General features: G+C 40.1%; 1 protein-coding gene across 1 annotated transcript; it reads right to left on the bottom strand.

The window, feature by feature from the left end:
- Positions 1-257: 257 nt before the first annotated feature.
- LOC311003807 (TLC domain-containing protein 4-B-like) lies at positions 258-18,567 on the bottom strand. The gene is made up of 7 exons (XM_083995676.1): positions 18,170-18,567; positions 12,816-12,985; positions 10,427-10,516; positions 9,063-9,121; positions 8,783-8,877; positions 4,252-4,325; positions 258-4,004 (listed from the first exon to the last, which is right to left on the bottom strand). The coding sequence occupies exons 2-7, from the start codon at positions 12,974-12,976 to the stop codon at positions 3,686-3,688; spliced, it is 798 nt and encodes a 265-aa protein (XP_083851802.1). The 5' UTR covers positions 12,977-12,985; positions 18,170-18,567; the 3' UTR covers positions 258-3,685.
- Positions 18,568-19,532: the final 965 nt, after the last annotated feature.

Below are 19,532 nucleotides of genomic sequence, written 5' to 3'. Positions count from 1 at the left end.
ACAGAGCTTTGTCTTGATTGATATACATCACATCAGTTAATTTTGTATTTATTGTAATGAACAAATAAAAATGTAAATGACAAATATTTTCCCATCTCCAACACATTCATAGAATGTCACTAAACAGTTCACCCCCTCCCATCTCCCCTCCATATAACATTCAGAACAGAAACACCAACACCAGATTAACTAGCTGGTAGCAGCACAATGCTGTTTCATGTTTACCTCTCTTTGATTAATAAATTAAAGACAAATGGTGCACAGATGATGCCAGACGCTCGTAGTATTAATGTTTATTTGCGCTGCCAATGTTATAAACTGTGCTGATTAGTATTCAAGTATTCCCTTACTGATTACTTCTGTGCTGGATATTATACTAAATATCTGCTTTATGATGTTTCTCATCACATCGTTTTCATCATCGTCTTCATCTGTGGATTACATTATGCGGCACAGTACAAGAATAACGTTTAATTAAACATTATGTACATGTACTAAGAAAAAGAAAACAAAGAACAGAACTTGTCTCACAAATGTATATGCTATTTTGTTTATAGTGCAATCTCCATGCAATACCACATGCAGTTATAGAGGGTGCATGAAGAAGACTGTATTGACCATGCATGACCTTGCATTCAGAGCCACCCCTGATTCTACCAGAGGTGACAGTCTGCTGCTGTTCTCAAACCATTGCATGATTTCCAATTAAATCCAGTGACATACTGGAAAACGCTACACCCTGAAGATGCGAGATAGTGATATTTTTTTTTCTTGTAATGTTAGATGACATACACCCATAATCAGTTGTCAAGTCCATCCTGTTCCAAATACACTGTGTTGCTGGCGTAACTGAAAGAGGTTCAAGGCAAACTAATCATCATTACTAGTGTGACTATCCACAGCATGCAATGCGAACAGAACTGATCTGAACCATTGAATTGAACAGCATGGTTGCGAGTTGGCACTGTTGAATGAAAATCCTCATGGAAAAAAAAAACAAAAAAAACCCAACATCATCTTGTGACGACACCTTACCATGGAGTAGTAATGACTCAAGCATTGGCACATATACAGACATTTTTGGAAAATGTAAAAACTGTAACAAAAGCAAGAGCACTAAAACAACCAGCCATAACAAGCCTTTTGGATTTACATCTGAAACTGATCTATTACAAAGGCAAAACAATCACATTAGACGAGCATCAGACATGAAAAACACAGGTAAATCACAGTGTCTTGATGAGTTGGGAGTTAACGCAATATTCACTGTGCAATCATTATCCGTTTAAAAAAAAAAAGGCAACAAAATCAAATTCTGAACATAGCAAGGCGTACTTTAAAAACTAGCAATCCCTTCGGTTTCACAAACATTTGACAGCTTTTGATGTACAGCTCATAAAAAGATACATTTACAACAAAAATTCAAGTAGATGGTTTCAGAAATCGATTAATTTAACTTGAAATTTGAGCAAATGATGCATTTGCTTTTAATATGTTTGAGCTGAACTGTTCCATGTGTTCAGTGTCAAATTATGGTCAGTAGAATGATGCTTAAGAAAACAATTATAACGTCAGTCTTCACAGCTTTTCCATACATTTATACTCGCTGAAAACAAAACTCCACTGGATTGTTAACAGGAAGCTGTTCTTATTACAATGCTCTTAAACAATCCCAAAAATATTTTTGACATGAACTTTTACCAACAGAAACACTGGTTATTGTCAAAACTAAAATCTGCTAAAACAAACTCATTCATATTAGCAAAAGAATAGAGTTTCCTCCTTCATGGAAAACGCACTATAGCAGCATGCAGCTTGTTGGCAAATGTTGCCCAGGGTAAAATTAACAGTTTGTGCCTAAAAAGATATCATAAATAGGAAGCGTGAATATTATATAAACCTCAGATCAACACCTGATGATGGAAAAAGTAAACGAGTGTCAGAATCCTGCTAACATCTCCCATCGAACCTCTTAGTATAAATGGAACAGCTGAAAGAAGTCATTCTGTAATCTGTGTTTGTAGGTTTGTCGGTGACACCAATTCTGTATCCGTACTCCGGGTCAGCTTCACCACTTAACATGCAATGCACAATGTGAAATAAATATAATGCTTATTCCCACATGATAGTATGGACAAGTAACTTCTGTTTATGTAATGTGAAACGTTTTGTTTGCATTCTCAGGTTGTATACACACTAGATTGTGGATTTACAAATCAGACATTAACGGTGTGAAACTGCTCTTGCATTGCTTAATGTCACAAGTAAAAACACAGTATTGACATTCAATTTCCCTTTTAGCACCTCTGTACTGACATAACCTGTACATCAGTGTCCTGTTTAACTGCCTGTGTCTTTTTTAAAATCCCATTTGCCTCGATCCCAGCAAGACCTAACAAACAGACTCAGAAAGTATTCAGACCCCCTGGACTTCTTTTATTTAAATTCAAGTTTTTCCCGTTATCAATTTACACTTGAAAAATCTATAGCATTACAATGGAAAAACTGAAATATCACACACATCGAGTTCAGACCCTTTGCTATGACACAATTAGCCTGTGTGGCTCTCATTCGATTCTTCAACGTGGTGAGGGTGCAGAGTCCAGCGATGTCCTTAACGAAAAACGATTTGAGGATGTAATCACTGAGAAGGGTTCTTCAACCAAGTGCAGGCTAAAGGGTCTGAATACTTATGTCAAGGTGATGATACAGTTTTTCCTTTTTAATAAAATTCCAATCATGTTTTTAAAAACAAATGTTCTGTTTTTGAATTGATTATTTAAATAATAATGCAATACATTTTTGCATAACATAATAAAATGTAGGGAAAAAAAGGAATAGAAGAGGTCTGAATATTTTATGAATGCTTTTAACACACAGCATACCAATGCCCATTCAACCTGACATTATTTAAATTATTCTGGAAGTAAACACATCCAAGACTCAGATATTCCAATACATTTCTTAAAGGCTATTTAAAAAACAAAATGAAACCTTTCATTGAATGGCAGTGGATGAAAGATGAATTGACTCATTCATACATATTATTATCATTCTTTGTGATTACACTTAATAAGATCCGATTGTGACTCAATCATATCCCTGCAAATTTATCTCAAGGAGAAAAAAAAAAGACGCTTCACCCTTCAACAGGCATTTGACAATGATACTATGGCACTGACCATTGTTGTGGAATCACTAAATGCTTTCTAGGATCCCTCAAATCTTTGTGTCGTCATCAACCTGATCTTAAAATTTGTAAGTCTTTTGTTGAACAGTAAGTTTGTAAAGAACGGTAAACTTTTTGACAATTTGTGTTTTTGGGGCTAACAGTCCACTGTCCCATGACAACCTCTTTTGTGTAGTGGTAAATTGTTCAAGAGAAAAATAATTGACCATGCACACAGAGTATTGCTAAGACGTCATTTCATGGCTTAGGGATGGCCACTTAAAAATGGTCCATCGGTACATCTCAGTGACTGTGCCCGCTCTCCCCAAAAAAAAAAAAAAAAAAAATCTGTTTCCCCTCATTACATTCAGCCCTGTAATGTCACGAGTCCCAGGTGTGCTACATCTGAAGCAGCTCGACATGTAAGGGTCCAATCTGCCGCTCACCGATGCACTGAGAGTGACGTCGTCTTGTCTCTGTTGTGGCGTTTCCACACCACTGACACCCTGGTTCCCCTTAATCCGTCTTCCCATTCTCCTGAGGTGTGCCGGCTTTGCTCCGGTGTGCCGAACGCAACACCTTGTAGCAGCCGCGGGCAATCTTATGCATCCACATAACGTTCATGACGTCCAAGCAGATACTGGAGCAGATCCAAGCCACGCGGCCACCCCAGGGTACCACGTAGTAGGCCTCAGTGCCATAGACTGCATACATACGAGTGTAGTAGACTGGCATGACGGCGATGCGGACCACGAAAAAGACTACTGCCATAGCAACGCCATTTGCCATGTTGGGCCTGGAGGACTTGGGATAACCAAGTACCTCAAAGAACCAGCTGAAACATAATATACGGTTGAGAAAATAGCATCGAGCTGGACAAAGATGCTGTATATGCATGTTATGTATGACCACAGCTTTATCCAGATAAATGGTTCAAAACTCAAAGAACTAGCTTAGCACAAAAAACATGCAACCAGCAGTGGATTTCCCAACAATTAACACAACCTCCAACATAATAATAATCTGCAGAAATGCTCCAACAATGAATTTTAAACCCAGATCATTAGTAAGCAGATACGTACCGCTGGTTCACACATGGTGTAGAAAACTCAGCGAGCAGACGGAAGTTAGCAAAATAAGGCAACATTCCTTGGCCCTGGAAGAACAAGGCAAGAACAAGAAGACAACAGAAAATGAAAGGGACAAAAACAAGACACTGAGTCATTTGGATCAGCATGCATAAAGCTGATGCACCATCTGCTCCTTGGAGTAACACAAACAGCATTTCTTATCAGTACCTTGGACCAACAGCGGCAGGTACTGTACATACAGCAAAGATCCTGATGAATCAACAAAACTAAGGTATATCGAAGACCTTTGCATGCATGACCATATCATATTTCATATTTTACCATCCAATTCAAAATTTAGGAAATACTTTTACAGCATGGGCAGGTCTAATATTAGATGAAGCCCCCTCCAAATTTAGACCTATTTGGCAGATCTAACAAAAGACCGTTCTCCGTCAGGGCACGTAATTATTCCTTCAAGTTTTGCAGGCCAAAATTAGACTGTCGCCTTTAATTTCCCTTCCTAATGATTCATTCTCCTCATTTATTGTGAGCAGAGACTCATCCTACACTAAGAGTGGGGTACAAAGAACTCACAAGGTACAAAATAATATAAAACTAGACAGTGACTATAAGTAAAAGCAGTGGATAGACAGCCTAACCAACCGATGCCACCACTGGCCTCACTTCTAGGGAGCCTCTACAGAGGTTTTCATGATCAAGTACTAAACGTTCATCTTCACCTGCCCTTGAAAAACACAACCCACCACCATGCACAAATGCCAACATGAATAACAATTGTTTTTCATTTATTCAGGTAATCATCACCAATACACCTTCACAGCAAACTACGGTATATATCAACTATTTCTAGTCTTTTCACCCTGAGTGCAGAAAAAAAACATACTGTTAGGACTGAGTAACATCCCAATATATTCAGAACATATCAACACAGCACAGGCTTTGATACATATAATGTACATATACATATTATGAGCCAGCCACTAGTTGAGGAAGCAATCAAAAGCCATGCAGAGTAAAAAAAAAAAGTGAGGTTTCAACTGTCAAATATGTCACTGTTTAGAAGATCAGGGCCTGAATTCCACATTGTCTTAGGTTTGGAATAAGCGTCAGCAGCTTCTACCCGCCTTGAACATGAGTTTAAAGCTGGATTATGAGTACTTGAGATTGTAATTTATAAATCTAACAATGGTGGCAATGACACCCGATTCAAAAATGCACAAGCGGTGGTTTTTGACCTGGACAGAAGCCACTGCAAAATCCTAGTATGAGTGATAAAAATGTAATTGACATGTCTTTATTTCCATTACACTAAATAGAAGTGCACAATTTTCAGCTACTGCTAAATATAATGATGAAATGAAAGATGATGTTAAAACCAAGATGCTTTCAGGAGACTGATCTTTAACACTGTTGACCGAGGCTAACTTACTACATCAGCAACAAACAGTGAGACTTAAATGATGCTGTCAAAATTGTGCCATTAGCCAAATAAATTTGAATCATATGTTCTGTCTAAAAAAAAGTGCTGTTGTCTAAAACGTAATTAATAAGATCAAACACAAAGATCTAAATCAAAATAAGGATGAAAATCAGTTTCAAATTTCACTAAGAAACACCTAAAAACATAGAATTCAAAGTTACTCGGCTTTTGGCCCGATTTATAGAGCATGAAGGAAGACTTACCGTCAGGGCTGAAACAAAAGCTGGTCATTTAAACATACTTACTATGTGATACAAACAGGGAACATCTGCATAACAGTTTATATACCATGTGATGTAATCTTTCCACCTAGCATGAGCATACTAGTACCTCTAGGAACTGGTAAGTCCATACTGTGACTGGGCATCATATCTGCTCAGTGCAACACAACAGCAATAACAGCAGACAAGACAGGAATAAAGAAGTCCCAATCTAGATCAAAGACCTGTTCTGGGTTTTTAAATGATACACAACTGTTTTGGTAGTTTTTGCATGAACGGGCGGGGGGCGGGGGATGACACAACCCAACTTTTGGTTGGTAGTTTTTGCATGTAGGGTTTAAAAGAGGGGCTATTTATGTTAAAGTCAGCGGAGGACACAGAGACAGACAGACAGGTACATTAGAAGAAACTCGAAAGAAAGATGCCACCACAGTTGGAAGCAAATAAGAAGCAACACTTACAACACTGAGAAGAAAGCATGCATCTATTATTACACAGCATGTTTCCATCTTTATGATTAAGCTATACTTAATTGTTAAAATGGACACAAAAGACAGATTATGCTGTTATTAAGAAATACATATAAAATGACTTCAACACTGTTCAATCCAGACATCAATGACTAACTAATCAATATTCGAAACATGCCAACAATATCATGAAATTGATCTGATTTGTATATATTTTTTTAATACGTTTCTCAACTGTAAGTAAATTGAATTAGGCCTAGATTTTGTTGTATGTCTCAAGGGGTAATATTGAGAAGGTAGAGTCTTTTTGTGAATTTGACATGTACATTTCCACATAAACACACTCAACACATTAACTAATAAGACTAAGACAACAAATGACAAAGTTGACTGGGTACAGAACTAAAGAAAATGATAATGACATCAAGGATTAGCCAATTTTATTGTGTTTTTAAATGCAAATATAATCACGCCTACAGTAGTGACTCATTATCTGTTTTCTCTCCATCACTGTTGAATAATGTGGAGCATTCATTCTGTTATGCCACATGGATTGGAGATCTAGTCTGAGGAAACAGTCATGAGTGTCCAGTAACAGTATGGCCTACATCATCTCATCTACCTAATTCTATTTAGACACAGGTGCTTGCTCTGTTTCTCCAAGTGAAAGGCTGGATTTATAGTCAGCAGTAAATTATAATTTAAGAGCGACAATGTTACACTCTTAAATTGGTCCATTATGGTAAAGACAAAGAAATGTATCGTAGTGATAATACACATTAAAAGTGTAAAAATGTAAATTTGAGTCACATTAAAAGAAGAAATCTGTAAATCCAGCCACTGACTGCAATGTCCAAAGGGGTAAGATGTAAATCTGGACTGCAGCATTTACACTAAACTTTTGGTTCAAACCAGATGTCTGAAGTGCTTTACAGCTTTACACCACAATTTTGTGATTTTCCAATTACAACATGAAACCAAATTATAGTACAAAGCATTTAAGAAATGTTTAAATCCAAGAACACTTGACGTATGGGGACTTGGAAGCAGAGCAATGCACGCTGTATGTCCTCTTGCATTGTTCCATATTGAAAATATTGAACATTTATCGTAGGGGGGGGACAAACAGGAATGACCTGTAAGTTGATTTAACTCAAATAAAGTGGGTATAAGGGGAAAAAAAGAATTTTTAGAGTGTTAACAACAGTAATTCCATCAGGTACACCTGACAGAATACATTCAACATGGTGTTATAAAAAGCTTTGGCTATTTGGTGACGCATTTTATCATCTGGGGTCATGTTGATGGCTTTGTCAGCTCTCCCTCATCAGGGAGTCTGAGGAGGAGTGTAAGAGAAGAGAGAGAGGAGGCAGCACTAGGCTCTGGCACAAAAACAGACAGGCTGAAGGTACTGTAGATAAGTCAGGTAAGTCATTAGGAGCGTTAAATACTGTTTGTTGGCATGCACAGCAACAAGAAAGGAACCCTGTCTTTATAGAAGGCTTCAGAGCTGCCAGCATGCACACAGTGGTTACAGTCCAGCATTCGGCTGCGCTAAGATCAGAGCAGCTCAGCGTACGTCACATTCACACAACATTAAAAGGGGTCAGTAAAACAAACAGAAAGCACAGATATTGTAAGGGCAAGGTGAAAGGGGAAGGAGGAGGAGGGGGGGTCATCAGCCAGTACCATTATTGAGCATTCCATGCAAAAAATACCATAGTCATTCATCTCTATGATAATTATGCGACAGATCCTGGCGACCTAGAGGGTTTCAGATTGAACCAAGAGTGAACAGCACTGCCCATAAACGCTGAGTACACTGAACAATCTCCATGTCTAGATAAGCTCACACCATGTACGAGCAGTGGAGTAATAACCAATGAGTCACTAATTAGGACTTCAAATGGATTTTGAAATCAACATCAAGCTAGGGTTAGGGTGTAAGTGCTGAAGATAAATGAAATGTCAAATAGCCTGAAACCTGTGATTATCAGTGTTGTTACTGGAATCCTTACAAACACCATTTAAACTGTTACTTTTTAAAGTCAAGTCTTTTTTATCTAAAAAAAAAAAAAAAAATACAACCAGGAAAAGCAAGAAACATCTTCATAATGAAACTGTGAGCACCCACTGATTTTAACCATCCATAATGTGCTGTGCAGGACTCCGACTAGGCTTCAACTACCCTATATGGAGCTTGTGGGATTGTATGAGGATGGCCATGGGATGGCCGCTTACTGAATAAATGGCTACACAGACAGTTCAACAAGACATGGCTGTTCACCCTTGGTTGTCTTCTTCCCATCTTGCCTGCACGTTCTGCTATTGGACAATAGGGCACTCACCAGTACATAGTAGTAAGCATACAATGCTGCCAGATGGTGAATTACAAAAAACTTGTCGCCTATCGCCTTCCAATAGTAAAATATTAGCAGCAGATCTGGAAAACAAGAGTACAAGGGAAAGAGAGAAACAATGTCATTAGTGCATTCACAACATAAAAAAATACTCTGTAAACTTTTAATATAAACTCAAATTCAGTTTTCTTTTGCATTATCAATGATGTGCATGCTTTTTGGGTCTCACTTACAAACATTACCTGGGTAAACAGTGTGTTTCTCTTACCAGATATGAGGTAGCCTGTTGTGATGGCAACATTAGTCTTCACCAGTGTAGGATCTCCCCTATTGAAAATACACATTGGGTTTGACTGGGTTTGTGTGAATGAATTTGAAAAACGGGCTGTCTGTAAGTTTTCCTGCCAGGAGCAGGTGGTGTTGATTGTTGTTAAAAAGCACTTCAGTTATTGTTGCGTTTAGACGACAAGAGGTGACGGCACTCCCACTGAGCAGCAATATGTTCTCAGGGAAGACTGGAGGCTATAGTGTGTCCCTGTCAGAAAGTGACATATTGGGTTGGGGCTTGGGTTAGTATGCATTGCTAACATAATGAAGGAAAGAAGTGATAGCTGTAGTGATGAAAAGCAATGCCAATGCTGACAATTTCTGTCTATGGATATTCTCATTCATCCAGGTCATCGTTATCTCTGGGCAACAGATTTAATCAAAGGCAACTGGACATGTATTTGTCTAGGAAGACGTTTCACCTCTTATCCAGGGGCTTCATCAGTTCGCAATGCATCAGTCTGACAAGTCCTCACTAGTCTAGTCAGACCAGTGACCTAGTCAGACCAGTGAGGACTAGTCAGACCGATGCGTTGCAAACAGATGAAGCCCCAGGATAAGATAAGAGGCAAAACATCTTCCTAGACAAATACAGCTGCTTTAAAGGGGACATATTATGGAAATATCACTTTTTGAAGGCTATAGTGCGAGAACTGACAAAAAAATCTGTAATTTGCAGGCTCCCTAGATTGAAATCCATGTGGTTTTATGAGCTGTTCACTCAGTTGCCCTCCAGTGATGTAACTAGCTCTCTAATTTGCATAACCCCACCCCTACCTGGTATATATCCTTGGGGTATTTTGACCACAGCATGTCACAGACATGTCTTTAAGACACTTGGGAACTATTTTAATTTGTGGAAAAGGGGCATAATGTCTGTCTCCTTTAAAGATTGATGGTGGACCTGCAGTGTTTCTTCAAAACACACAAGTAAACAGCTGTTAACACTAAGGCTGTCTCTGTGGCAATAGCAAACCATACAAATAGCTCCTTTAAAATAAGTATTGGTATGAAAACCCTGAGGATTGCTAATGGTAGTCAAATTCAAAATGGTTGTAGGCAGCCCCTGAAAAACTTCCAAACACAAAATTTAACACTCACAATTTGCTGGTGTATAACCCAATTCTGCTGCTGCGTTTTTTAAAAGAATCAACACACACCATCCTCCCAACCCTGTGCATACTGATTCAACCCATTCATGTGTAGCATACCAGACAAGATCGACAGACCAGCCATGTTTACAGCTGCTAAGTATGGAAAATGGACGTTCAGGTTTACAAACATGATTCACAGCCAAACTCTCACCAGACTGGATCTTCATTGACCGGGTCGTCAAACCACAAGATGTAGAGACAGAAGATTCCCACCAACAGTGCGTGGAACGTCGACACTGTCCTGAAATGAAAACACACACACACACACACACACTGCTGTGATGATCTGCTCCTGTCTTGACACATGTCAGAGATTTTCTGCTCCCATCAGTGGAATAGTGCACATTTATCTTCATTCATGAAAAGTGCCTTGGAGCTGCTTTGTGGTTAAGCAGTGAATTTTGAGTACTCACTATGGATCAACTGATCCCCTGTCAGGGCTGCACACAGATTCAGACCAATTAGACTAAGAGATTAAACACTGCTGAAGGGTCAGGCAGAGCGGCACTCAGTCCCAGTCAATCATTCAAGCAGTGAGACTGTCCAACAGTTCTCAGCAATCAGTCATTAAGACAGAGTGACAGTCTGACTCTGAGATGTTTTTATCCCCATAGCCTATATCCATCTCTATGAATCATTAATTTTTATCTGCTCATAATAAACCATGTGACTATATCAATTTCACTAGTGCTCTCATGAGTTATACGCTGAGTGTGCAAGATGAAAATGAATGATTCATGCAGGTTGGACCGGGCTGGTGCCCTCAAACACTCAACCCTCCTGGAAATCCACTGTCTCTCAACCCACTGTTCGGCCTTCACTGTCATCGCGCTTTACGATAAGAGCAGACAGTCTGTCTGTCTGTCTCACTCTATCTTTTCATTCCGATCGGGATGTTCTAACCCACATCTGCAACGCTCCCATGACAAGTTAGCAGATTAAACACCAACATGACAACAGATGACATGCGGTTGTTGTCTGATCAAATGGTCCATTCATCGGTATGCGCACAGACGCCTTCAAGCATTCCTGCTTGTCTGTTCTTTTTGACCGATGAACGGTGAAGATAAGATGATTCAGTTGATTAAAGGGTGACCTGACTGTAAGAACAAGTGAACATTTACACAAAGCACAAAGAACGTTCATAATTAAATCCTTAGAGGAGCTTGAAATAAAAAAACAGACAAGAATGAAACCAAAAAAACCCTAAAATGTTCACACCACTGTGGTAGCCAGCCAAAGAATATACCACTGGGCAATATCACTAAAATGTAAAATGATCCAAAACTGCAAAATTGTGCAGGTCAGTTTACCTGTGATCACTACAAAAAAATAATTGCACCTGTGATTTCAAATGTAGGCCAGAGGCTACAAAGTCTGCAGCACAGGTCCAGCAGTGGTTAGTTGGTGTAGGGGCTTTACCCTCAATGACTGAAGGCTCAGTGCCATCCTCGGAAAAATATATGCATTGCACAATTTACTATTTACACAACCTTGCATTGAAAACCAGACATGCAAGTGTTTCTGGCTTGGGACATGATGTTTCAGAGATTGTCAGACAGTATGAAGGACACTGCATGAAGTCAGCTTCTGTGAAAGCATCCAAGAAGAAAACTTGCTCCTCACACAGCACAAAAACTTAAAGATAGGGCTGCAACTAATAATTATTTTCATTATCGATTAATCTGTTGATTATTCAAACGATTACGGTAATCGATTTGTTGTTTGGTCAATAAAATGTTAAAAAATGTTGAAAAATGTCAATCAGTGTTTCCCAAACCACAAGATGACATCCTCAAATGTCTTATTTTGTCCACAAACCAAGAGATACTCAGTTTATTGTCATAAAGGAACAAAGAAACCAGAAATATTCACATTTAAGAAGCTGAAGCCAGAGAATTTGGACTTTTTTTCTTTAAAACAATACTCAAACCAATTATTCAATTATCAAAATAGTTGGCGATTAATTTAATAATCGATTATTGTTCGATTAATCAATTAATTGTTATAGCGCTACCTTAAAATGTTGTTTAATTAATAAAACATTGATGTTTTTCCATATTTGTTGCCTCATTTCTTGTCATGAGACATGGAAATCTCAAGGATTACAATTTAAAAGGATTTCTGTAATATTAGTCTAACTTCTAACTGCATAAATGATGTCAGCGATGAAGTTGGTGAATAAAATAATACTATACCCAATACAAACAGGCATGAAAACTGTAAAGGGTTGTAAAAAGTCTAAATTTTGTCTTTGTTCAAAATAGCACAGTGATATAGGGTCAGGCTGGAAAAAAAAAACACTACAGCACTATGCTGCCAGCACCTTGAAGCAGTGCCACATAGAGCCAACATAGAAAAACACACAATGCATCTTACTGGTGAGTCAGATACTATGTCACAGGAAATATGTGGGTTGACTGTCAGTATCTTTGGACTGAGCTGAAACGAATCCGCTCTGGCCAACATCGAAGCTGAGCTCACACTCCGCTGCCGTACATAGCGCGTGTGAATAATTCCTACTCATCGTGACCGTTCACCTTGAGTTCCATTCCACCTTCTGCTTGTCGCTGAGGCCGAGGAAGCCGCGGCTGATGCGCATGGACATCCACGGGCTGACTTTGTGGAAGAGCCACTGGAAGGTGAGGAAACTGGTCACCGAGATGGTGAGGATAAGCTGGCTGAATGGGTCCATGGCCATCCAACCCCACTGTGGGAGAAGAGACGAGTAAAAAGGTTAGAAAAGAAGACTTGGAAAGTTAGTGCTACCCTGTTGGTTCATTATAACACCTCTAAGACAAAAAACATAGGGTATTAGCAACTTTCAGGGCTACCTTTACTCCATCGGCTGCTTTATATCTTCAGATACGGAATGAAAATGTATTTACGTGACAATGACATGCTAATGTGGCTGTGCTACTTCCTTGGTTTATGTTACAGACTGAACACCGTGTGGTTTCAGTTCACACAGCATCTCAACCCACATACACACGCCTCCTTCCTCAGGAAACTATACAACAAAAAAGGAGGTGTTCGTTTACATGTCTACACTGGATGTAAAACACGCTTTTCAACCCAGTATGGACCTGACTGACTGATCAGCAGCACTATAACCATTTGACAGTGTCCTACTTTACAACTTAAAGCAGAGCCATGGTATGAGTTCTGTAATTACATTCTGTTTCCCTTGGTGTATTACAGGGCAGAGTGTATCTTCACATCAATACATCATACATCCACTGGTGCCGAGTGGAAATCTAATGACATTCTGCACAGCTACTTATAAAACTACTTAGATATTACCCAAGAGCATCTTGAACACAATGAAGATAAGAGCGTTAATGAATAATAACACGCATAACACTGTGAGAGACAACAAACATTTGGTGGAGCATAACAAGGTTGATTAATGTGAAACAGTGTGAAACAGGGTTATTTAAGCACTGCATATACTATTGACATCCTGAACATTTGATCATTTAAATTTTGACGTCTTTTATGCTGGATCTGTGTCTATTAGTGGATCTCTTATTATCTGAACAAAAGCGCTTCATTCTCTGGAGCTCTGTGGAAACATTCATTCCATTTATTTATTTAAGCCTCGAAGGTCACTGAGGTTTCCCCCTCGTCTGCAGTGATGTCAAGATACACAGATGTTATGCAAGGCCAGTTACAGCATAGATATTATAGAGGGTGGTGAACGTCCAATTGGAGCTTTATGGATAAAAAGGTAACAGTATAAATCACACATCTCTACCAGTGAGGACACATTCTTTTTAATGATTGATGTAACAATACTAACGGTAGCTACAGATGGCCTGGTATTATGTAGGCTATGTAGTAGTAGCTATATATGCATCAAAGAGAAACAAAATCCAGTTGCCATGCACCTATGGATGGTCTCATAACACGTAACCAAACTGGTCGCTACAGTCAGAGCTTCTGTGAATGTCACTGAGTCACCGTCAAAGACTCACATTATGAATATTCACCTCAACAACACACAATAACATGTCCAGAGGCGAAGGCTCAAGTGTGTGGGTCTCAAAAAGCAGGTTTCAAACACATCCACTGATGCTCTTTGAATTCCTTTCACCAAGACGACTTTGTGTTGTTGCGGAATAGCATTGCATAACTGAGAGACATTACTGTTGTTGTGTGACAAATGTGAATCTGTTTCACTTGGATAATGAGTCAGTTTGATCAAACCCTGTGTGAATAGATGGGTGCCGAATCCTCAGAGGCGGTAATAAAAGGAAATCGGATGTAGGACACTTAAATTGTTTATTCATGCATTGCGCTGACATTTTGGGAAGCCGCCCCTCCTCAGCTAAAATCACAACAGTATGACAACTAATCAAAGGTGAGCTGTGTGACATAATCAAGCACAATAGCACAGCCAATCAGAGGGCTTGTATCCTGAATAACATCCACACCAAGAGGGATTTTGCAACTCTGAACACGTGGATATATCATATAACGAAAAACCACACAGGACAATGTAAGAGTATTTATCCAAAGTAAACAGCATAAACTTCAAGACACTCTTGCGATGGAAGTCTCTGTGCTTGGGTTCATCATCATTTGCAAACATGTAGGCGTTCAGCACATGCTGTACAGTGCTGTGCTCTCCTCCGAATCAAGCCACCAAAGCTGCATTAGCTTATACAGTAGTTGAGCCTGCATGAAAAATGTAATGGTGCTCCTGTTTGTGAGAGCATCACTAAAGCGGCTCCATTATTTATATTGAATTAATTCCACAATGCAAAAAGGGAATTTTTGTACTGTTATATTGAATAATGCAGGTTAAGACTAAATCATTCAAGTATTAACTGCTTTCTGACCACCTCCATTTTCTTAGTTGGTTAGTTGCAGCTTTATGTTAAAGAAATACTTGTGATTCTGTTTATCCCTGTTTTGAATTGATTGACTTTTATCGACTCGACATCACTGTGAATCCCCACATGATCTTCCCCTTAAAGTAAAATTAAAATGAATGAATTAAAACGTTTAATAAAAGCAGAAAACCCTTACATCCATCTACATGAATAAAACACTTTGCTTTGAAATGGTTAAGTTTAGTTTTACACTGATTGGACCTGATTTTGAAAGGCACGCACCTGTCTGTACACACTAAGGTCTCTCAGCTGACAATGCAGATCAGAGCAGAAGCCAAACCCAAGAAGAGGAAGGAACTGCCCGCACAGCTCAAAGACCCGACTGTGATTTGAGTCGAGGCTCAGATCTGAGGAAAAAAAGAATCCGTGCACTGAAGTTCCCAAGAGCAGGCCTCCTCCATAACTCTTGAACTAAAGGGGTGTTGAACAACCCTGACTCTTCCAAGAGTCGGCAGCTCGGCCAAACTAAGCAATCAGGAAAGAAGAGCCTTGGGAAGAGAAGTGATCGAGTACCTGACGGCAACTCTGGCTGGGTGGTGGAAAAAACCTCCAGAAGGACAACTGATTCTGAGCGTCATGTATGATGCTTTAAACTGAAATCAAACTGTTCAATCTTGGCCTCATCAGACCAGAGAAACATGTCTATCAAAGTCTGAGAATCCTAAAAGTACTTGTTTTGCTCTGAGGAGAGGTTTCTGCATGATCACTCTACCATAAAACTTGGATTGATGGAGTGCTGCACTAATGTTTGTCCTTTTTGTAGACTTCCCTCAGAGGATGCGGCTCTGTCCAACCTATTGAATGTCTTGCAGGTGGACTCCAATCAAGGTGTAAAAACATCTCAGAGATGATCAGAAGGAACCGCAGATAAATTCGAAGTGAGATAGAAAAGCTTCCAAATACTTTCATCAATATATCATAGAAATCTGTTTTTATCTTTTCATGTGATATTGAATGTAGATTTGTGAAGGCATTTTTTTTATGTTAGTGTAAGACTGAAACATAACAAAATATGAAAGATGGAGGGTAGGGGGTCTGAAAACTTTCTGAACACTTCGACTTAAAACATTTACAAAAAAGTAACTTTTAATATGACAAGTAGAATTCTTAATATATATATCGAGCAGTTCTACTACTATTATATGGATAATGTTCCAGTTACTCTCCTGGTATGATGGCTTTTTTCTAAGTGGTCAGCCCTGTGGCGGAATATGAGAGCATAGTATAAATGTTGAGCACTGGATGGTCTTAAATTAACATAGTGTGCAGTGAAACCATGCGTTACAGCCCAGAGCCATTGTTACATTCCAAAAAATCTATCCATCATGTCTATATTTGGATGAAGTGTGTGTCCTCTATAAGAAAACAAAGACCCAAAATTAGCAGCTCTACTCACAGTCTGGCCCGTAGCCAGTAAATGTATGTCAGAGACGGAGGTCCACAGCAGCCACTGTGAGCCCACTCCACTGAACTGTTTTATGAGTGTTGCATTGAGCTATTTGCATACAGGCTAATTTGACTGCTCCAGCCATTGGTAAGAGGCCAAGTCTGTTAACTTTGGTGACATATTTACATCTCCTCTGCAACTGGAGAAAGTATCCTCAAGCACAGGCCTACAAAAAAAACCAACAAACTCATCTCCCTCCCTGGAGCTCTGGCCTTGGTGATTTTATACCTGCCTTTGTTGCTGTGCTGTGTCAAAGAAATGCTTGAGGACTAGCAGCGTGCCTCATGGAAACACTGTAAACAACAAGAAGCCACCAGGGGACCAGAGGCCAATTCCACAGAGTCCTCTCCTCTTGCCTGCCTGTAATGCATTAGTGGGCAGCGAGCTCCCGTACTTAAACACAGCACGCTGCAAGGCAGAGAAGACTTTGTTATTATGGGGGACACTTCAGGAAACCGTGAGGTGATTCTGGGTAAGGGACTAATGTTACTCTCTGTCGTGCTTACAAAGCACATGGCACTATTTTAGGTACACACACACATGCATGTTTGTGTCCGGTGAGTGCCGTACAGGACACTGCTGCTGCCAAGGGCACATTCTGAAGTTGAGTGTAGAAGAAAAAGACAGCTGAAACGCCACAAAGAATAAAGGCTACTGTACATGACATGTAGCCTACACAGCCTCTTGAATGGAAATCTGCTTTTTAACAAACACATTAGCATTTACTTGAATGGAACTGTGGAATGAAAACTATGAGAAATCACGGAACAAGATTTAGAGATAAAATAAATAGGCTAATCAGATGCAGGCTATTTCCTGACTCACCTGTCAAATACCATTGCTATTTATTCAAAATAGACCTGTACTGATAATAATACCTCCAATTAAGAGTCAACATTATGAACAACAAATTTCCCTTTTGCTGCAACATGCTGGTCTCATAAGTCCATGTTTGAGATCACTATTATAGGCTACTGTTTCAACCATAGAGAACTGCATTCATGGGTCCAGTCTAAATCATGCTATAGGTGATGTCTATTTCCACTGCACAAGAATGAAACTGGTTACTTCCTGGCAAATTGTTTTGCAACCTTCATATGCATCTAAAACGACCAAATGGCAAGTAGCCTACAGCCAAAATGCGCTTGCGTAAGACAGGAGGACCCTTTTCTTTTTAAAGGGGGGACCGAGATGATAGATGGATGATAGGCTGAAGAAAAATAACTTCAGCTGTGCGTGTATTTTTATTTTATTTATTTATTTCTATTTTTTCCCCCCAGCTGTTGGATTCCCCCCCTCAAAGCCCACCTTATCAACGGAGGTGTTAACGTCTTATAAGATATAGGACAGCACACACAGACTCATACACACACGCGAGGCCAATTCACGCCGCATTGCCTGGTCAGCCTGTGTGTGTGTGTATGTAACGTGTTGTGTGTGTGTGTGTTGTGTGTGTGGTGGGGGGGAATAACAGTGGCCTGTGCCTGGTGCTGGTTCCCGTGTGCACCAGCCGTGGGCTACACATGACATTACAAAATAAAAGACTCACCTTCTGACTTTCATTAAGATGATCTCAGCGCCGTCACTCTCTCAAGTGGTTCTGGTTTCCAGGGTCGCTCGTGAACGTGAAGCCGTGTCCGTTGAGTGAAAGCTACAGCCATATCGAGTCATTTCTCTCTCTCTCTCTCTCCCTCTTTCTCTCTCTGTGTTCTCTCTTTTTTCTCTCTCTCTCTCGATAAACAACACAGCCCGCCTCCCTGCCTGCCGCTCCTCCGCGCTATAAACTCGGGCTGGACGCGGAGTGTTCGCCGTGCAGAGGCTTCGCCACCTTTGCGGTGTTTACCGAGAATCCCGTGCGGCGTGAAACGTGCATAATTGCAGAGGTGCGGATCGTGAAGCTCGACGCTCGATTAGCGTACGAACGAGAGGAGAGGAGGGGAGAGGAGAGGAGGTGGGGGCGTGCATGTGTGTGTGTGAGGGAGGGAGGGAGGGGTGTTGGTGTTAGTGCTCTCTCTCTCTTTCTCTCTCTCTCTCTCTGCCCATAGGGATCAAATTTCAACTGAATTCTTAAAGACACACTCTCTCCCCTCTCTCTCTCTCCCTTTCTCGCCCTCCCTCTCTCTCTCTCACACACACACACACATGCACGACCACAGTGCTGTGCCAAAGAACACTCACAGTCTATTTATAGCCCAGGCTTGTTGAACTGATCCAGGGTAAATCAGACAAGATAGCCAGTATAAGGCAAACTGCAGCCATGGCCTACTGGTCTTAATATCAATGAATCCCTTAAGGCTTTTAAATCAAACCCCTTGACTGAATCCTTAAAGCATTGCATCCATTCTCTCTCTCTCTCTCTTTTTTTTTTTTGCAACATCCTGCATGTGCATGCTCGGGCCTATAATGAGTGGCCCACTGAGGGGAAAAATGCACAAGGTCATTAGGCTACTAGAAAATGTAAATATGGTTTGCTTACTCCTTCTCGCTCAATGACAGGATACGGTCATGGCCCACCCATAGGAAAAAAATAGATGTAAAAACAAATCAGGACAGACAGTTGCACTAGGCATACAGTACAGCAGCCATTTCTAATGTTCCCAATGTGGAGCCACTGATGTTATGGTCCCTGTCCTTCCCCAGATGTAGGGCCGGAGTGCAGAGCCCACCAATATACATTACCAGGGGGGTGGATGACAGATTAAATGACCTTTGGGTGCAATATAAAATTACACATCCTATAAATTGAATGAGGAAAGCCGGTGTATTTAAAGCACAGAGGTGTGGTTAGGTCTACATCATTGTGGCCTGATTTGTAGTTGTGCAGGCTCTCGGTTTAAGGTGTCACTGATATGTGCATAATATGATTCCACTAGAGTAGACCTTAGGCAAGTAGTCGGTGCACCTATTACTGG

The sequence above is a fragment of the Trachurus trachurus genome, assembly GCF_905171665.1.
Source record: "Trachurus trachurus genome assembly, chromosome: 20".
NCBI lineage: Eukaryota > Metazoa > Chordata > Actinopteri > Carangiformes > Carangidae > Trachurus > Trachurus trachurus.
The sequence above is the reverse complement of the archived record's forward strand: the minus strand, read 5'-3'. Positions and strand labels throughout refer to the sequence as shown.